General features: G+C 39.0%; 2 protein-coding genes across 2 annotated transcripts in view; one reads left to right on the top strand and one right to left on the bottom strand.

Moving 5' to 3' along the window:
* Positions 1–4,968, top strand: part of LOC150077136 (rho GTPase-activating protein 18-like) — a 99,458-nt gene extending 94,490 nt beyond the window's left edge. The window contains exons 16-18 of the mRNA XM_090385626.1: positions 775–944; positions 2,974–3,071; positions 4,462–4,968. Of these exons, the coding sequence (XP_090241752.1) occupies positions 775–944; positions 2,974–3,071; positions 4,462–4,553 (360 nt within the window). The 3' untranslated portion in view covers positions 4,554–4,968. The remainder of the gene's footprint in view (positions 1–774; positions 945–2,973; positions 3,072–4,461) is intronic.
* A 1,697-nt stretch (positions 4,969–6,665) lies between these two features.
* Positions 6,666–10,844, bottom strand: LOC150077135 (transmembrane protein 205-like). Its single transcript, XM_090386160.1, has 3 exons — positions 10,572–10,844; positions 9,929–10,086; positions 6,666–7,303 (listed from the first exon to the last, which is right to left on the bottom strand). Exons 1-3 carry the CDS (start codon positions 10,771–10,773, stop codon positions 6,929–6,931), a joined length of 735 nt encoding a protein of 244 aa, XP_090242286.1. The 5' UTR covers positions 10,774–10,844; the 3' UTR covers positions 6,666–6,928.
* Positions 10,845–14,952: the final 4,108 nt, after the last annotated feature.

The following is a 14,952-nucleotide window of genomic DNA, read 5'->3' as shown; positions in this document are numbered from 1 at the left end:
TAAAGATTTTCTTCTAGATGTTCGGTTATCTGGAAATTTCTGACCAGACGCATACGTTCATGGCTGCACTGTATCCATCTACGAATAGGTTCTTCCAAGAGGATAATGCACAGGATTATACACAACTGGTTAAATGGCCAGGATTATACACAACTGGTTCTAGGGACACGACAACGAATTACGGCTACTGCGGTGATTTCACCAGATAATCAGTTCCCTTTTCGGAAAATTACCCAGTTCTTCGGTTGTAATCCTCTTTGACGGATAGTGGCTTCACAAACAGTCATCTGTTGGGAAAGGTCTGCGGTTAACTTCCATCATTTATCTTTTCTAGAAGGCTGTTCACTTGGTTGTAGTTAGCCATTCTCAAGAGGCAGCTTTTTCTCACTGAAACTGGGGTTTTCATATAGACTTTTGTTTCGGATTCGCGAAATGTAGAGAATATATTGGCCTAATTTTCCTGATGCCTACCTCAATTAAACAACCGGTCTTGTTAGTTAAAACGGAGGTGATATTGATGCTGCAGAGAAAAATTGAAAGTTGAGTAGCATCTTTGCTTCCTGTGCTCTCATCTAAAAACAGTAGAGAACTGTACCTAAAATCAATGTTCTGGTAGATTCTCTAGTAGCTGGCCATGCTTATTCATCTGTGACCAAAGTGGTACCACTGTAGTCTTATCAGCATCAAGCTACACGAGGTGTACTGAATAACACATTAAAATCCCTTAGTAAGTTTTCCATTCCCTAACTCATTACCAAATCCTTTATCTTACAGGCCATATTACGGGAAGGATTCATTTTTACAGTGCATGCCCCCCAGTTGCAGCGTTTTACTGACATGGTGATTGAAGACACTTGTACCACAGCCAGTGAGGTAGTGAAACAGTTTATGAAAACACTCAAGTATTCGGACGTTGTAGATAATAATGTGGATGGAAAGAAAAGGTATGTTTGATGTACATTATTCTAAAGTTTTTGAATAACGAAGATTTCTTATTTTGGGTCTGTATTTTGTCAAAAAGGTGCGCTTTATATTCAAAAAATTAGAGTATGCAGAAATTAATATTCTTTGGCGTTATATTTCTTTTCGATCCAAGTTTTAATAGTTTAAGTGAATTTCTTGAGATTTATTTTTGATTGTAAGTCGATAAGACATTTTAAACAATTCATATGACATGATCCTGATCTGCAGGTTCTCCAATAGCATTTTACCCGAAAAGACGTTTTGGAAAGGGAATTTTCATTACTGTAATATAACCTTTATTGTAAGATGTTATGGTTTTTATTGATGGATAATCTTCTGGTACTTAACATACGCAATTTATTGAAATATGCAACGAAGTGCATTTTTTCAAAATTTAAATTAAAGACAAATTGGAGTCAGTCCTAAGTATTGGATATTAGGATGATCACATCACCAGAAGGATGATCTGATTTGCCATGAAGGGTTTAGGTTGAGTTGGATTGTTTACAGAGGTACATGGGACAATGATATCGATTTTTGGCGGTCTTCCCATTGTTCTCAGGTTTTTTCGTGAAAAATGTGCCCTTCCTTTTCCAAAATAGTTGCCTCATGTATTATTTGGTTGTTTAGCGTAAGTAATAAAGAAGTCAGCTAAGACCATGCCACTACACGTGTCTGTAAATTGAGTTTATTCGATAGTTGGTTTGCGAGATGAAATCCGTAGGTTTGCTGGATGAAAAGTCTGTGCATTTCCTTTGAAATATTTCAAGTACAGCAGATTTCTGATTTTCCAGGGTTGATTTGGGAAAGAAATTTTCACGGGTAATCGAAACCCCCTGGATAATCCGCAAAATATGACAAAAATTTATTAAATTTATCTACAAAACGTACTGTATTCATATTATTAAAAGCATATTACAACGTGAGAAAATTTAACAAAAACTGAATACGAACATACAGGAGGAAAATGCATTTTGCTTTTTCTTGATTTGTCTTCCTGCGATTGTTATGTAAAATTTCCAGCATTATCCTGTCAACGAGACCGGCCTGTCTTTGTTGTTCCTTGTAGTCGAGTAGAGAAAAAAGAAAGAAGTGCACTGTGTCGCATTGTCATGTTTCTATAGGAATATAACAAAATATAAACAAACAACTGTAGTAGATTCCATGTATTTCTTTTTGTTATCCAAATTAGACCGATTTAGACTTCTGCAGGTATTAGAGACCATGGTTAATCCTCAACCAAGTTAATTCGTCCTGGATAATCGAGAGTCCACTGTTAGAATTCAGCGGTGCTCAAACTTTAGCAATCTAAGCACCCGATTTCCTTTTAAAATTTTTTTCGTAGGCGTCCAAGCTCAATAGTTTCTTTATTTGAAGAAAAAAAATTGTAAAACGGAGACTTTAAATTATTTTACAATTTACTTGATTGTTATTTCCATTCTTTATTACTACTATGAGATATGCATATATAATTACGTTCTGAAGCGTTTTTTTCATTTGTTTATTGATAACTTACCACACAGGAATTGCAGCACCAGTTTTGGACACCGAGGTTAGCTTTTCCGTTTCTCCAGTTCTTGTTGAGATGGATTGTTTTTTCTATGTGGACGAGTATGTCAGGAAAATCCAGTTTTTTATCATGCAAAATCGTCAAACCGACTATAGAATTCATACAATATATAGAAGCGATTTTTTGTGGTTATTAGATTTTAGGCGCATCAACAGCTTAGGCCATACTGCGCCATATATAATTTCTGTAAATTGTAAATAATGTCTGTGTGTGTTCTATGGTTAATTTTCTGTTTGGTGGACAAAAACCATGCTACCTTCTCCTGAGACCGACTATTTGTTTGAATTCTGACAACATCTATATGATAAAAGTGTAATTACTTGGGCTTAGAGAACACAGCAATATCTGTTCAGGATTGCCAGATATCCCCATGATTATGAATGTACTTTGCATTCACCACTTATAAACTAACACAGTGATTTTTATTGTTCTCCTTCCAGGTCTCAAGATGAAACTTCGCAAAGAAGTTGCCTACTGGGAGTCAGAGGGTGCAATGATCCCCACAACCACTACTTGTATGAGGTCGGAGGGAATATAGGTAAGTGCTTTGATGCTACCTGGTTAATTAGCGCACAACTTTTCTATCAATGATAGCAGAATCGTATTGTTATCCTTTTCCTTGGGAGCTCTCTTAATAATAGATTATCTCTGAACCTATCTCTGAAAGGTAACAGAGCCACTGGAAGGTTTACTGAAGCCTCCTAGGAAAGTTAAGAGAGGCTATCAAGTTAAAATTACACCGGAAGCTATTCAGAGACATCTACTTCCTTCCTAGCTGTCAATGCCCCTGCTCACAAGGCTGCTCCCACAGTGGACTTTGCAATCAGGTGTGGCTTGGAAAATCTGTACCTTATTCTCCCGCCCACTCACCTTTAGACGTCTTTCTCTTCAGTAAAATGAAAAGAAAAAAAAAAACATTACGGGGCCGCAGATTTCATGATGATGTTGGAGATAATTAATGAAATGGAAGCCTGGTTTTCTGCTCAAAGTAAGGAGTTCTATTCAAGAGACCTGAAAGAACTTATCTACAGATGGGGTAAAAATGTAGTTCTAGAAGGTAGCTGCATACAAAAAGATGAAATATGCCAGCCAAGTTTCAAATCCCTGACTCAAACATTTTCAGTTGAGGGTAAATACTTATTGAGCGCCCCTCATGTGTTGCATCTGCCATAAGTAATGTTTCTATTTCATTCTTCCAGGTAATTATCAATTTTAATCTAGTTGAATCATAATTGGTATCGTCGCTGTAGTCCAACGACATCAATTATCATAAAATACTCTGCATTCTTATGATGTATTGTAAAAGTCACAACGATCCATTTTTCTACAACTACTTCAAGTTCTCTGCCATTCTGATCGTAAAATTGCAAATAACTACAGATCCACTGTCTCATTCACCAGTCTTGAAAAGCTTTCCAACAACTTGATGCATACCCAACTAACGTGGTTCTTCTTGACAACCGGGACAGGCTTGGAATCGGAGACAATCCAAAAATCGCAACTCTCTTTGAGACAGTTCTTCACTAGATTCCAGCCACTCAAATTGCAACCAGATCCCAATAATCAGTCTCGAGAAGGTATTTTTGCTAATCCTTCTTACACGGGGTGAGGAGGGGAAGTCCAAAGAGTTCATGTTCACCAACATCCCACACGAAGTTTATTTTCGTGCTAATGGGTTACCAGAAATCTTATTGTTTTCTGAAACATTGGCTTGAAATTAGTAAGGGAACATGATCCTAATAATTAGTCATTCTTTTGTTTGTGGCTCAAAATAAATCTAATTTTAGCTAAACCGAAAAAAAAAAAAAAAACCTTTGAAAAATATTTTTTGAGTTTATCTTTCCTCTATTGAACTTGATGTCGTGTAATAATATTGATTTTTCCAGGATTCTTCTTGATTTGGCTAATTTTTGTTCAATCTCTTCTAGGTGAACGGCGAATAGATGGAAGAGCCAATGTGCTGAGAGTGTACGACACAAATTCTTTAGCTGAATGGGAAGTGAAGTGTCACTGGAAGTGAAAGCAACTTTATCATAATTTATAAAGGTACCAAGACATTTTCCTTGGCAGATTAGCCAAGTAAGTGTGCGTGAATGCGAAAATACAAGGAAACTTAGGTGAACGGGACACTTGAGCAGTGCCAATAGAGAACAAATAAATGTTGCTAAGCAACTATGGGGAAACACTAGACTTGGGTGGTTGAAATCAGTGCCATTTATAAAGAACCAGTCCTTAAAGATGAAGTGGATGAAGGACATCCTGACATTATCCGCGTATCCATAACCAGGATTCCTTTGCTGGGTTTCCATTGTACTTCACAAATGTGTATATTTTGTTTCAATAAATAACGCGATTGAGTTTAATGGAACTGGTAAGTTGTGTGAGCGAGAACATCCAGTGAAGTTGTGTAGATATGTATTTTGATACAATAAAATAGCCCGAAGTAAAATAGTGTTTTCTATCAGCAGAAGGTCTGATTCGAGTCAACTGGTGGAACTTTTTTAAAATTAAGTTGTAACCAGTATGAAAAAATCAGTGTTTTCGTATACAGTACTTTTGTATACATTTAAATATGGCAAACATTATTGTGTAGTATAAATGTATACAATAATTTATTTCCTTTTAGGGATAGGTTGGTAGGGACTACAACGTGTATTGGATGATAACTGTTTGCTATTTTTTTCTGTGGACCGTATGCAAACTGCTTTTTGCCACATCCATAAATAGCATTTCAAATTTATCTATTTCTAAATTGCTAATGCAATTCTTCCTTCAATTAATATTTTAAATTCTTATAAAATAATACGCATTATAAAAATTAAACCAAGAATTCATTACATTTAATTTCCAAGATTTTAAGGTTACAAAATATCTACAGTTCTGAAATTAATGCATTATTATTAAATGATAAAAATACATTCATTAGCCAAAAAATTAGAAACCTTTTGCACTCGTCAACAGGTATTATGCAAACATAAGTTGCCACGTGGTATGATCACTAGTTGCTTCTTATAAGATAAATACTGTACGCTTTCCTGGGACTTCTTAACCGATTCGGTTATGGAGAAGACAGGGGATCTTTCCTATTTTTCACAAAGAAATCACTGATGTGTTGAAAGGAAAATGCAACTCTAAAAGGAAGGATATGCATCAGAAGGGCTAGTGTGCAACAAATAACTGAGAAATCAATTTAGCCAAAGAAAGACCAATTTCCAACCGAATTATGCAGCGGATTTTATAGTCGTGTACCTATACAAAAGCAACTTCATTCTGTAAAAATCGAAAGATTTGAGTGGAGTGGTGCTCGCGAACGCCAAGGCTGGACTGTGAAACGATGGAAAAAGATCATGTGGCCTGACAAGCCTCGATTTGTATTTTTGCACTATTATTTGGATGAAAGTGTGGCGTGAACCTCATGAAGCCATCTGTCTCGTATCCACTATTCAACCTGGAAGTGGTATCATGGCATGGGGTATGTTCTTTTGGTACGGACTTAGTCCACTCAGAAGGTCGTGTTACTTCCAGTGAATATCTTTGTCGTATCGGTCCAGCTTCACCCTGTAATGCTTCATTTTACCCGGATTGAGATGGATTCTTTCAAGACGACATCCAACGCAACTATCCACCGTGCAGAAATATGTATCTGAATGGTTTTAGGAACATTCCCAAGATTTCCAACACCTACCCTGACGGCTTAACGCTCCAGATCTGAATTCAATTGAGAATGCGCTGAAAGGGCAGTTTCCGCCCTTAGAAACTGCCAAATATCCTGATGGAAGAATGGTCAAATCTGGATACGTATAGACTCCTTAGTGGAATGCACACCACGACTTGTATTGGCTGTAATTCGGCAAAATATAGCGCTGCTAGATATTAAATAAAGGTTTATAATTTTTGGCCAGTGAGTGTAATATTAGTTAGTTGTACAAATCCAATTATCTAATTATCAAAATAAAAAGAAAAAAAGCCTGCCTGATACCCAAGGTATTTGGACATTAATGGAATCTTGAAACAATCTTTTTACATTAAAACATTACATATGAGAATTTGTAGTTTAACGATATGGTTGTATTTCTGGTCATAGAAGTAAAATCGATATTTATCATAGAGTAGAAGAATTTGCAATGGTGTTCAATGGACGTATTAACACTTTGATACTAAAAATCTACTGGTTTTTCTGGAATAAAAAGATTTTTTTGAGCAAAAATATTCGTTCGTGATATTTCCATTTCCATTAATTTCATTCTGCTGAAGAATTTAATGTCTGTACAACAGTTGACTGCCCCATTTACACCTTGAAGCAGGAATTATGTGGAGCCTGAATGTTTTAAGAACTTCCAGAAAAAATTAAGAGCTAAATTCCATTAGTTAGAATAAAAACGTTATTGAAAATGACTAGGATGTGGTATCGTAGTTTTCATTTGTAGAGCAGTTCGTTATAAAAGAGTCTCTTGCGCCATCCAAATGGGTACAGTTCCATACGAGAAGGAAACGGAACCTCACACTCGTGTGGTACAAGTGTGAGGCACTGCAGAACATGGCCACAACATTGGCCAATACGCAAGTTCCATGCAGAACACGAAATCGCCTGTTTATTTCCATGTAATGTTTGTCAAAGATTAGTGGACCTGGATCGTAGTGACCAATTTCCATCCCAACTCCGGCTCGGCTCTCTATCTCCATCCTTTTCTGCAGGATGTCCAGCAAAGGAGGCACAATGTACAATCGTGTACTCATTTCGGTCATGAAACACAGAACCAGCAGCCATGTCTGAAAGAAAGAAATGTATCTGTGAACAGTACGTTTCATAAAATTTATTTTGCATACGCGAACTACGCTGCTATCTAGAAGTTATTTATAAAACTGTAGTTTAATAAGATTTAAATGAAGTAATTGATTTAATTAAAATAAACAAATACAAATAATGGCATATATAGAAAATATAATGTTGAATTATAAAGTTCTGAACCAGTTTATACTCACATACAAACTCTTCCAAACATGCAAAACCCATAAAAATTGCTTTGAAATCAATTCTTTTTATTTTGTCCTTGACATGTACATAGATAAGTTTCTTACATGCGCATTTCTGAAGATGTCGAGGTCAAGAATTCGTCTAATTTGTCTAAATCTTTAAGATTTTCTCCATCTGAAAGATTTGTCTAAATCTTTCAGATGGAGAAAAATTTTAAGAACAGTTATAGACTTCAAGGCTATTACAGGAAGTTACTAAATCAGGAGGCCGCCGATCTAGAAGACCAGAGATTATTCAAAATTGTAGCACGACATTCTCATAGAACTTCAAACCATCGACCAGGAATTTGTCACCAACAGGGGTTGAGGCCTGTTTGAACACACTATGTATGGAGCTTCCCAATGCCAGTTTAACGGAAAGTGGCGGATTCCAGGGCAGTTTCAGAAAAAGCATTCTTACTTAGAGTGAGAAATGAGGGAAGAATGAAGTAATAGTCAAGAGAAAATATGTTACAATGCAGTAAAGTTAAAGTGCCCAAGATTGGTTAAAAGTGAGATCAGAGTATGGAGAAGTTTTTCAGATCTCAGCCCAACTTTTATTGAAAAGTAGAAGTCAATACTCCCGTTGCTCCAAGTTGGCTGCCAATCATACAATATATTTGGTCAAGTAGTTTCGCTTGTACGTTTGCATTTGTGCATTGGAATCTCTGGTATTACTCAGTCCTGCTCGCAAACAACTGCTTCGTCAATCAGACGTCAATCTTCGTCAATAAATAAGTAAACTTATTTATTTAGTACAGATCTTTTATTTTTCTTCGCCTTCTCTATGATCATCAGTCAACAAAATTATTAGCTCTGTCAGGATGAAGCACTGGTGGAGAAGATGATGATGGCATTTCTGCACTTTTTCCCAAAACCCGTTCCCATGAGTGTTCACCAGTGTTGTACTGACTTCATACAGTTTTTATTCGACTGGTGTCCTTCCTTCTGCATGGAAGTTTGCTCATATCGGGCTAGTTCCAAAAGAGGCAAAAATTTTCTTCTTTCCAATTATCGTCTCATAATATTTGTCTACTTTTCTCAAAGTAATGAGAAATCAATCAACTGCCAATTCTAGTAAACTATCTCGAAATGTTCCATCTGATCAATGATCGCTAATACGGATTACAACAGAGTCAATCCGATGGTGATATTCTGGCTTATGTTATCCTCGGACAAGTTCGATGAAAAAGTTCGGTGAAACTCAAGCAGTTTCTCCTGACACCTCAAAGGCATTTGACGGTACTCGTACACATGACTTTTCCACCCGGGTCGAAAAGACGTGAGTTCAAGTCCCGTCGATGACGTCAGGAATTTTTATGGGCCTTACTTCACAACGTGGCTGGTTTTCCGTCAACAAACAGAAAATCGACCTCAGAACATGCAATTTACAGACAAGATGCAAGGAGCAATGACAAAATGCAAGGACCAAATCTCAGGAAGTCTTTCTCAAATTCCAACAACATTCCAAAGAGGCTCATAGGTTTTTTTTTTTAACCCAAAAACGACTACCAGAGTCGTAGTTAGTGAGAAAATCAGTAGCATCATGTTACTACGCTAGAATCACGACAAGATTCTAGTGATATCAGATGACGCAGTCAGCATAAACTTGTAATAGTATCTCGCCCAAAATATTGGAACCTTTCCAAAAGGATGGGAGGTGACGTTGTCATTGCCTTGTCATAGAGGCTAATTATAGACAAAAAGAGAAAAGCGAAGACACAAATCGTATATTAATTCGTATATTAATGGGACTTTACAAGTCCCATTAATATACGAAATGTTTCATATTTGCATGTCGTGCTAGCTGAAAAACCAGAAATTACTCACGGGAAACCCTACTCTCTCCACCTGAGATAAATCAACTACAGTCCCGGAAAGCCATTAACAATTTTACCATTCTTAGGTAGGATTCTATCTCGGACCACTGTACAGAAGGCCAAGTGGTGAAACCACTTTACTCTTATGGAAGACAATATAAAATTAAATACGAGTGATAGCGTGTAGATGGAGTGGTAGCCCCTTGAGCTACAATAGGAGCAGCTTGAGGGACTGCTTGAACTTTATTGGACTCTGTGACTGGGTAATACATTTCTGATAAGAAACTATCTTTTATCTTAATGATTTTGTGTACATGGGGTGGGATTGACACAGTTTGGCAGGGCCCTCCTAACTCAATAAAAATTTATTAAAAATAATAAACCCGTTGCATATTATGATCATCAGTGGTGTAGAGGCAGGACTTGTGGAGCAGAAGACCTGTGGTCTTGTGTTTAGAGAGGATCAGATCTTTTCTCTTAAGCTCCAGAGATCTTGTTAAGGAGAAAATTCTCATATTTGTGTGGCTCTAATTGATTATCCCGTAGTTAGCGAACAAATTACCTGAATCCATAACTCCCAATCTTTAACGGGGTGGTGACAGATAAAGATGATTAACGTGATGAGAGAAAGAAGAGAATTCAGCAAGAAATACAACGGAAAAAGCTGACGCTGAACTTGGCCAAAGGCATGACGAGGTAGGGTGAAGAAAAGTACCAATCCTGCAATAGAAAAAACAATTAGCAAACACGAAATGGAGAAATAAAAAAAAAAGGCGCTTTACAACTTTATTTGAGTTTCAAGGATTAATAATTAAAAATAATAAACTAGGTTAAATTTTTAGCGACAACCTGGAACTGGTAACAGGAAAGGAACTAAAATAAACTGATAGGAACTGTTCTTGTTATAAATTAGCCTATAAAACCACTACTGTAACAGCATTTGAGTAATTTCATAAGAATAATTCCCTCGAGGGTAGCACAGTGGTTACTATCGCAAAACAGGCAATGTAGCATAGAGACGCTTAATTTATAGATGTTATATACTGAGTTCTCATAGCCTTTAGCTGCCTTAGAGTGAATTCTAAACAACCCAACCAACGTAACAATAACTAATGCAAAAAAGAAAAAGAAAAAAACTGCGTACCCTATTTACAGTCGTTTTAAATGACTACAAAGTGCGAGCCATTTCTCCTCTTAACCCTTACCTGAAGCAAAGGTCATCCATAGCTGCGTCCCGAAGTGCGTCGAGAAGCAGGTAACGTACAGAAAACTTGAGAGCAAGGATGGTTCCTGTGCCTTCCGACTGTCGTCTGGAAACAAGAGAATCGCCAAATAAGTGCTGGAGATGAAGGTAACCAGGTGGGCAGGTTGAGAAAATCGCATCAGCGGCCTGGAACACAGTGGCATGTCGTTAGCAAGCTTCGGAAGTCACGTACCACGTCAATAAATGCGAGCAATGCCACGCATTTGGAGTAGGAGTTGGAGATGCTGGCGAAGAGCCAACAGCGTGCCATTCGAATCGTCACCAAGACTTGTTACAAATAACAGCGGCCTATCATATCGAACTTATGTTGATGGAAAATAAAGGTTGCGAAACTCTGCGGGGGCATGACTTGCGGTGTAATAGGTTGGGTGAAATGGGGGACGAGAAAAATGTTAAGTGACAAAGTTCATTGTCTAAGATCGCATAAAGAGCACCTGTTCGAGATAAACAATGACCCAGAATGGTTAGACACTATAGTAACGTAAATCTCAGCGCTTGAACGGTGTTGATAAGGGTAAAATATAAAGGAAAAAAAAATGCAAACTTCATCCATCACCGTAGTGGAGAGATTCAAGAAAATGAATGGTTTAATAAGATTATATGTTCTCTTCTACAGAACTAACACTGCGTTTGAGAACCCCTGCTGAATGTACTTCAGTCAATTTACGATCTCATCATGTCTAAAGATCCACACTTTACACTGAGTGATCACTGAATTATGACCACCTACCTAATACTTCGTAGGTCCTCCTTTTGCCCTCAGTACAGCAGCTATCCGACGTGGCACTGATTCAACAAGATGTCGGAAGCGTTCGGGAGGTATGGCCAACCAAGCTGTGTGTAATGCGGTCAGCAATGCAGGTATGGAGGTGACTGGTGTATCGAGACGCCTGATATGCCTTTCCATAGTGTCCCACAAGTGCTCTGTGGGATTTATATCGGGTATGTTCGGAGGCCAGTCGATATGCTGGAAGTCAGAACTGTGTTCCTCACACCATTCCTGCACAACAAGTGCCCGATGGCTCGGCGCATTGTTATCTTGGAAGATACCATCGCCATTTGGGAAAAAGTGTAACATAGCGGGGTATACACAGTCAGCAAGCAGTTGACGATAGCTGAGACCACTGATACGTTGTTCCACGTGCACCAGGGGTCCAAGTTTCTGCCAGTGAAACATGCCCCACATCATACAACCGTCTCCACCGGCCTGCACTTTTGATACCATACATGATGGATCAAGAGCTTCACGTTGTTGACGCCAAATCCGTACACGACCATCCACGGTGTGAAGTAAATAACGTGAGTCATCCGACCAGCACACCTTCCAGTCTTCTAACGTCCAACTTGCATGCTCTTTGCACCAGGTGAGTTTTTTACGCCGATGAACTTTTGTTAGGAGAGGATGCCGTAGGAGTCGTCTGCTAGTATAGCCCATACATGCCAGCGTGGTCATGCCAGATATTGTCCCGTGTTGGGCAATGTTGTATTGGGTAGTCAACTCTTGAACAATGCTGTGCCTGTTCACCTGTACGAGTCGTCGGACCCGACATTCACCCCTAACATCAACCTTTCGCTGACCTTTGCAGTTTTGCCGTCGGGTTGTTGTTTGACCATCTTGACGCCAGTCCTGGTACACTTTAACTACGGCGACTCTCGAACACCCCACTAGTTCAGCCGTTTGGGAAATCGAGGCACCAGCTCGTCGAGCACCCACAATCTGTCCTTTATCAAAGTCCGATAAATCCTTCCTTTTACCCATCACGCTCGGAATTTTGCTAACTACTGACACCTTATCTATGCTATGTATGTCGACTAATTCCGCACTCTGGTCCCTCACGTGGTCAACGAGTTGCATTCAATTTTCATAGGGGTGGTCATTATTCAGTGATCGCTCAGTGTATATTCAGAACAAAAGCTTAGGATTGCCAAAGGGAGGAATCCTCTCGTCCATACTCTCTGTTCTTCAAAGGCACCCGAACTTCAGCTCTTATACTGATGAAATTTTTATGACTTTACCAGCCCCCTTCGATAATTTTCCATCTCTGTCCATCTTATTTGGCTCAAAACCCGTTTGACGACTTCCTCGGTTTGCTTTTCAATCCCTCGAAGACTTCATTTTTTAACCAGTTACAGGAGTTTCGTTCTGTGTTTAATCACCCGAATGACGTGGCGTATTATTCTTGTTATTCCGAATACATTTACATGTTCAGCCATGATATTATCGAATTGAGCAATGGTTTCTATAAATTCTAAAATTAAAACATATCTGACGAAATGCTAAATTTTGAGGAGATGAAAGTGATGTGATTGACTGAAACTCCGAATACTCATTGGTTGTCTAATTTAGTGTAAATTTATGTTGTGAGGTTTGAAAGCAATTTCGTTGTAAAATGCACAATTTTAAAAATATTGCTAGCGTATAATATTTATGGTAGTTGCGCGCTTTTACAACGAATTGGAAGGTACCGTTGCAATAAACTAAATTAAAGAACTATAGACTACATATATCGTCCCTTTGCAGTGTCACGTACGCACTTCCGAACTGTGACTCTTATGAAACTTCTTCTCTGTGTGCCATCTCCTAACGGAGATCGGCGACCACCACGGCAAATGTCTCTCGGTCTCTAATAGCTCTGAACAGCTGCTAGGTGTTCAGTCCTGTCCAATTGTTAATGTTATCAAGCCACGATGTACGTCTTCTCTGAGGGATTTTTCTTCCTTCCATTGTTCCTCATCATGTGTCCAAGATACGCCATTTTTCTTTTCTTTACGTCCTTCAGCAATTCCCGTGTTTTTCCAATTCTCTACAGGACACTCTTTCTGTCCATGGTACCTTTAGCATTCTTCTGCACGTCCACAGGTCAAATGCTTCTAGTTTTTTTTGAGGTGTTAGTTTTCAATGTCCATGTCTCGGCACCATACAACAAAACTGACCAAACGTAACATCTCATTGTCATAATTCTAAGGTGGAGATCCAGGTATCCATTGCACAATGCAGGTCTCATTTTCAGAAAATACTGCCTGGCCATTTAAATCCTTGCTTTTATTTCCATTTCGGGTTAGTTTTTGTTATTGATCCAACAGCCTAGATATTTAATTTGTCAACTCTCTCTATCAGCTTTCCGTTTAACAAGAGGGAAGGTGTTGGCATTGCCCCATTAAGGACAACGATCTTAGCGTTGTCGATATTAATCTGATTCGAAAATCTCTGATGATTTTCTTATAAATATGTGATTAATATTTTTATTTATTTTTGATTGGGGCTTTCTGGCGCCTCAGAAACCTGCCGTTCAGTTGCTGCGTACCCCTTGACCCCAACTCCCTCTTGCAACGTGCCTAACTACCACCTAGCAACTTCCTCTGCGCGTTTTCATCTCCCAATGTTATTACGCTAAATCAAACCGGGCCAAACACTAAAGAAGATAGGCATGATAGGCTTAGGAGGTGTTACAATTGCGGGGGAGTGGAACACTTTGCAAAACACTGTCCACTCAGGAATAGCTGGGGGAGATACCGGGCAGGTGATGACTACCGCAACAAACAGGACACTAGGCAGCAAGCGCAAGCCTTTAGGGCAACACGCAGTGATAGACCTGAGAGGGATGGAATAGTAAATAGGAGCAGGGAAATGGGGTGGAAAAATGACGAAAAGAAAATCATAGACAGTAGGAACCCCAGGGATAGGAATTTAAACTGAACAGGTCTCTCAAGAGCGCCCGCCTGGAGAGACCAGTACCAGAAGCAGGTGCGGTTAAGACGGGCGAAAAATTGTACAAAGCATTAAGTAATGCAGACAAGATAGGCGACATGATATATATAAAGGGGAAGCTAAGAGGAATAGAAGGCAAATTTCTGGTGGACACCGGAGCTTCTCGCTCCATTTTGATGTGGCAATTTTTCTCAAAATACTGCAGGACAGCAAAAGGGGGGGAAATTAGGCGTTGTCAGGAGTTTTTATTGAAGGGAGTGGGTGCAGGGGAAATCCGCACAGATTATATTGTAATGGACGAAATTAGACTAGAGGGGTGCAAGGAGGGGGTAGCTCATGCTTATCTAGTGTCCGAAAGGATAGACAGCGGTAAGCATGACGCCATCCTAGGGATAGACCTGCTAAAAAAAATAGGTGTCAGGATCGACGTGAGAGAGGGCAGCCTTAGTTTCGGCAAGGAAATTTTAGCGGATCCAGAAGAAAAGGCAGAGGATGATAGCATAAAGGATTGGGAAGAAGAATGTGGGATTAACGCGATGAAAATGGTGGAGGAACCCCGATTAAGAAAATTAATAGGGCAATATGCTCAGGTATTTGCTAAGCGAATGACGGA

This window comes from Mastigoproctus giganteus, chromosome 12 (assembly GCF_048544385.1).
Source record: "Mastigoproctus giganteus isolate SK-2022 chromosome 12, ASM4854438v1, whole genome shotgun sequence".
NCBI classification, from domain to species: Eukaryota; Metazoa; Arthropoda; class Arachnida; order Uropygi; family Thelyphonidae; genus Mastigoproctus; species Mastigoproctus giganteus.
The sequence above is the reverse complement of the archived record's forward strand: the minus strand, read 5'-3'. Positions and strand labels throughout refer to the sequence as shown.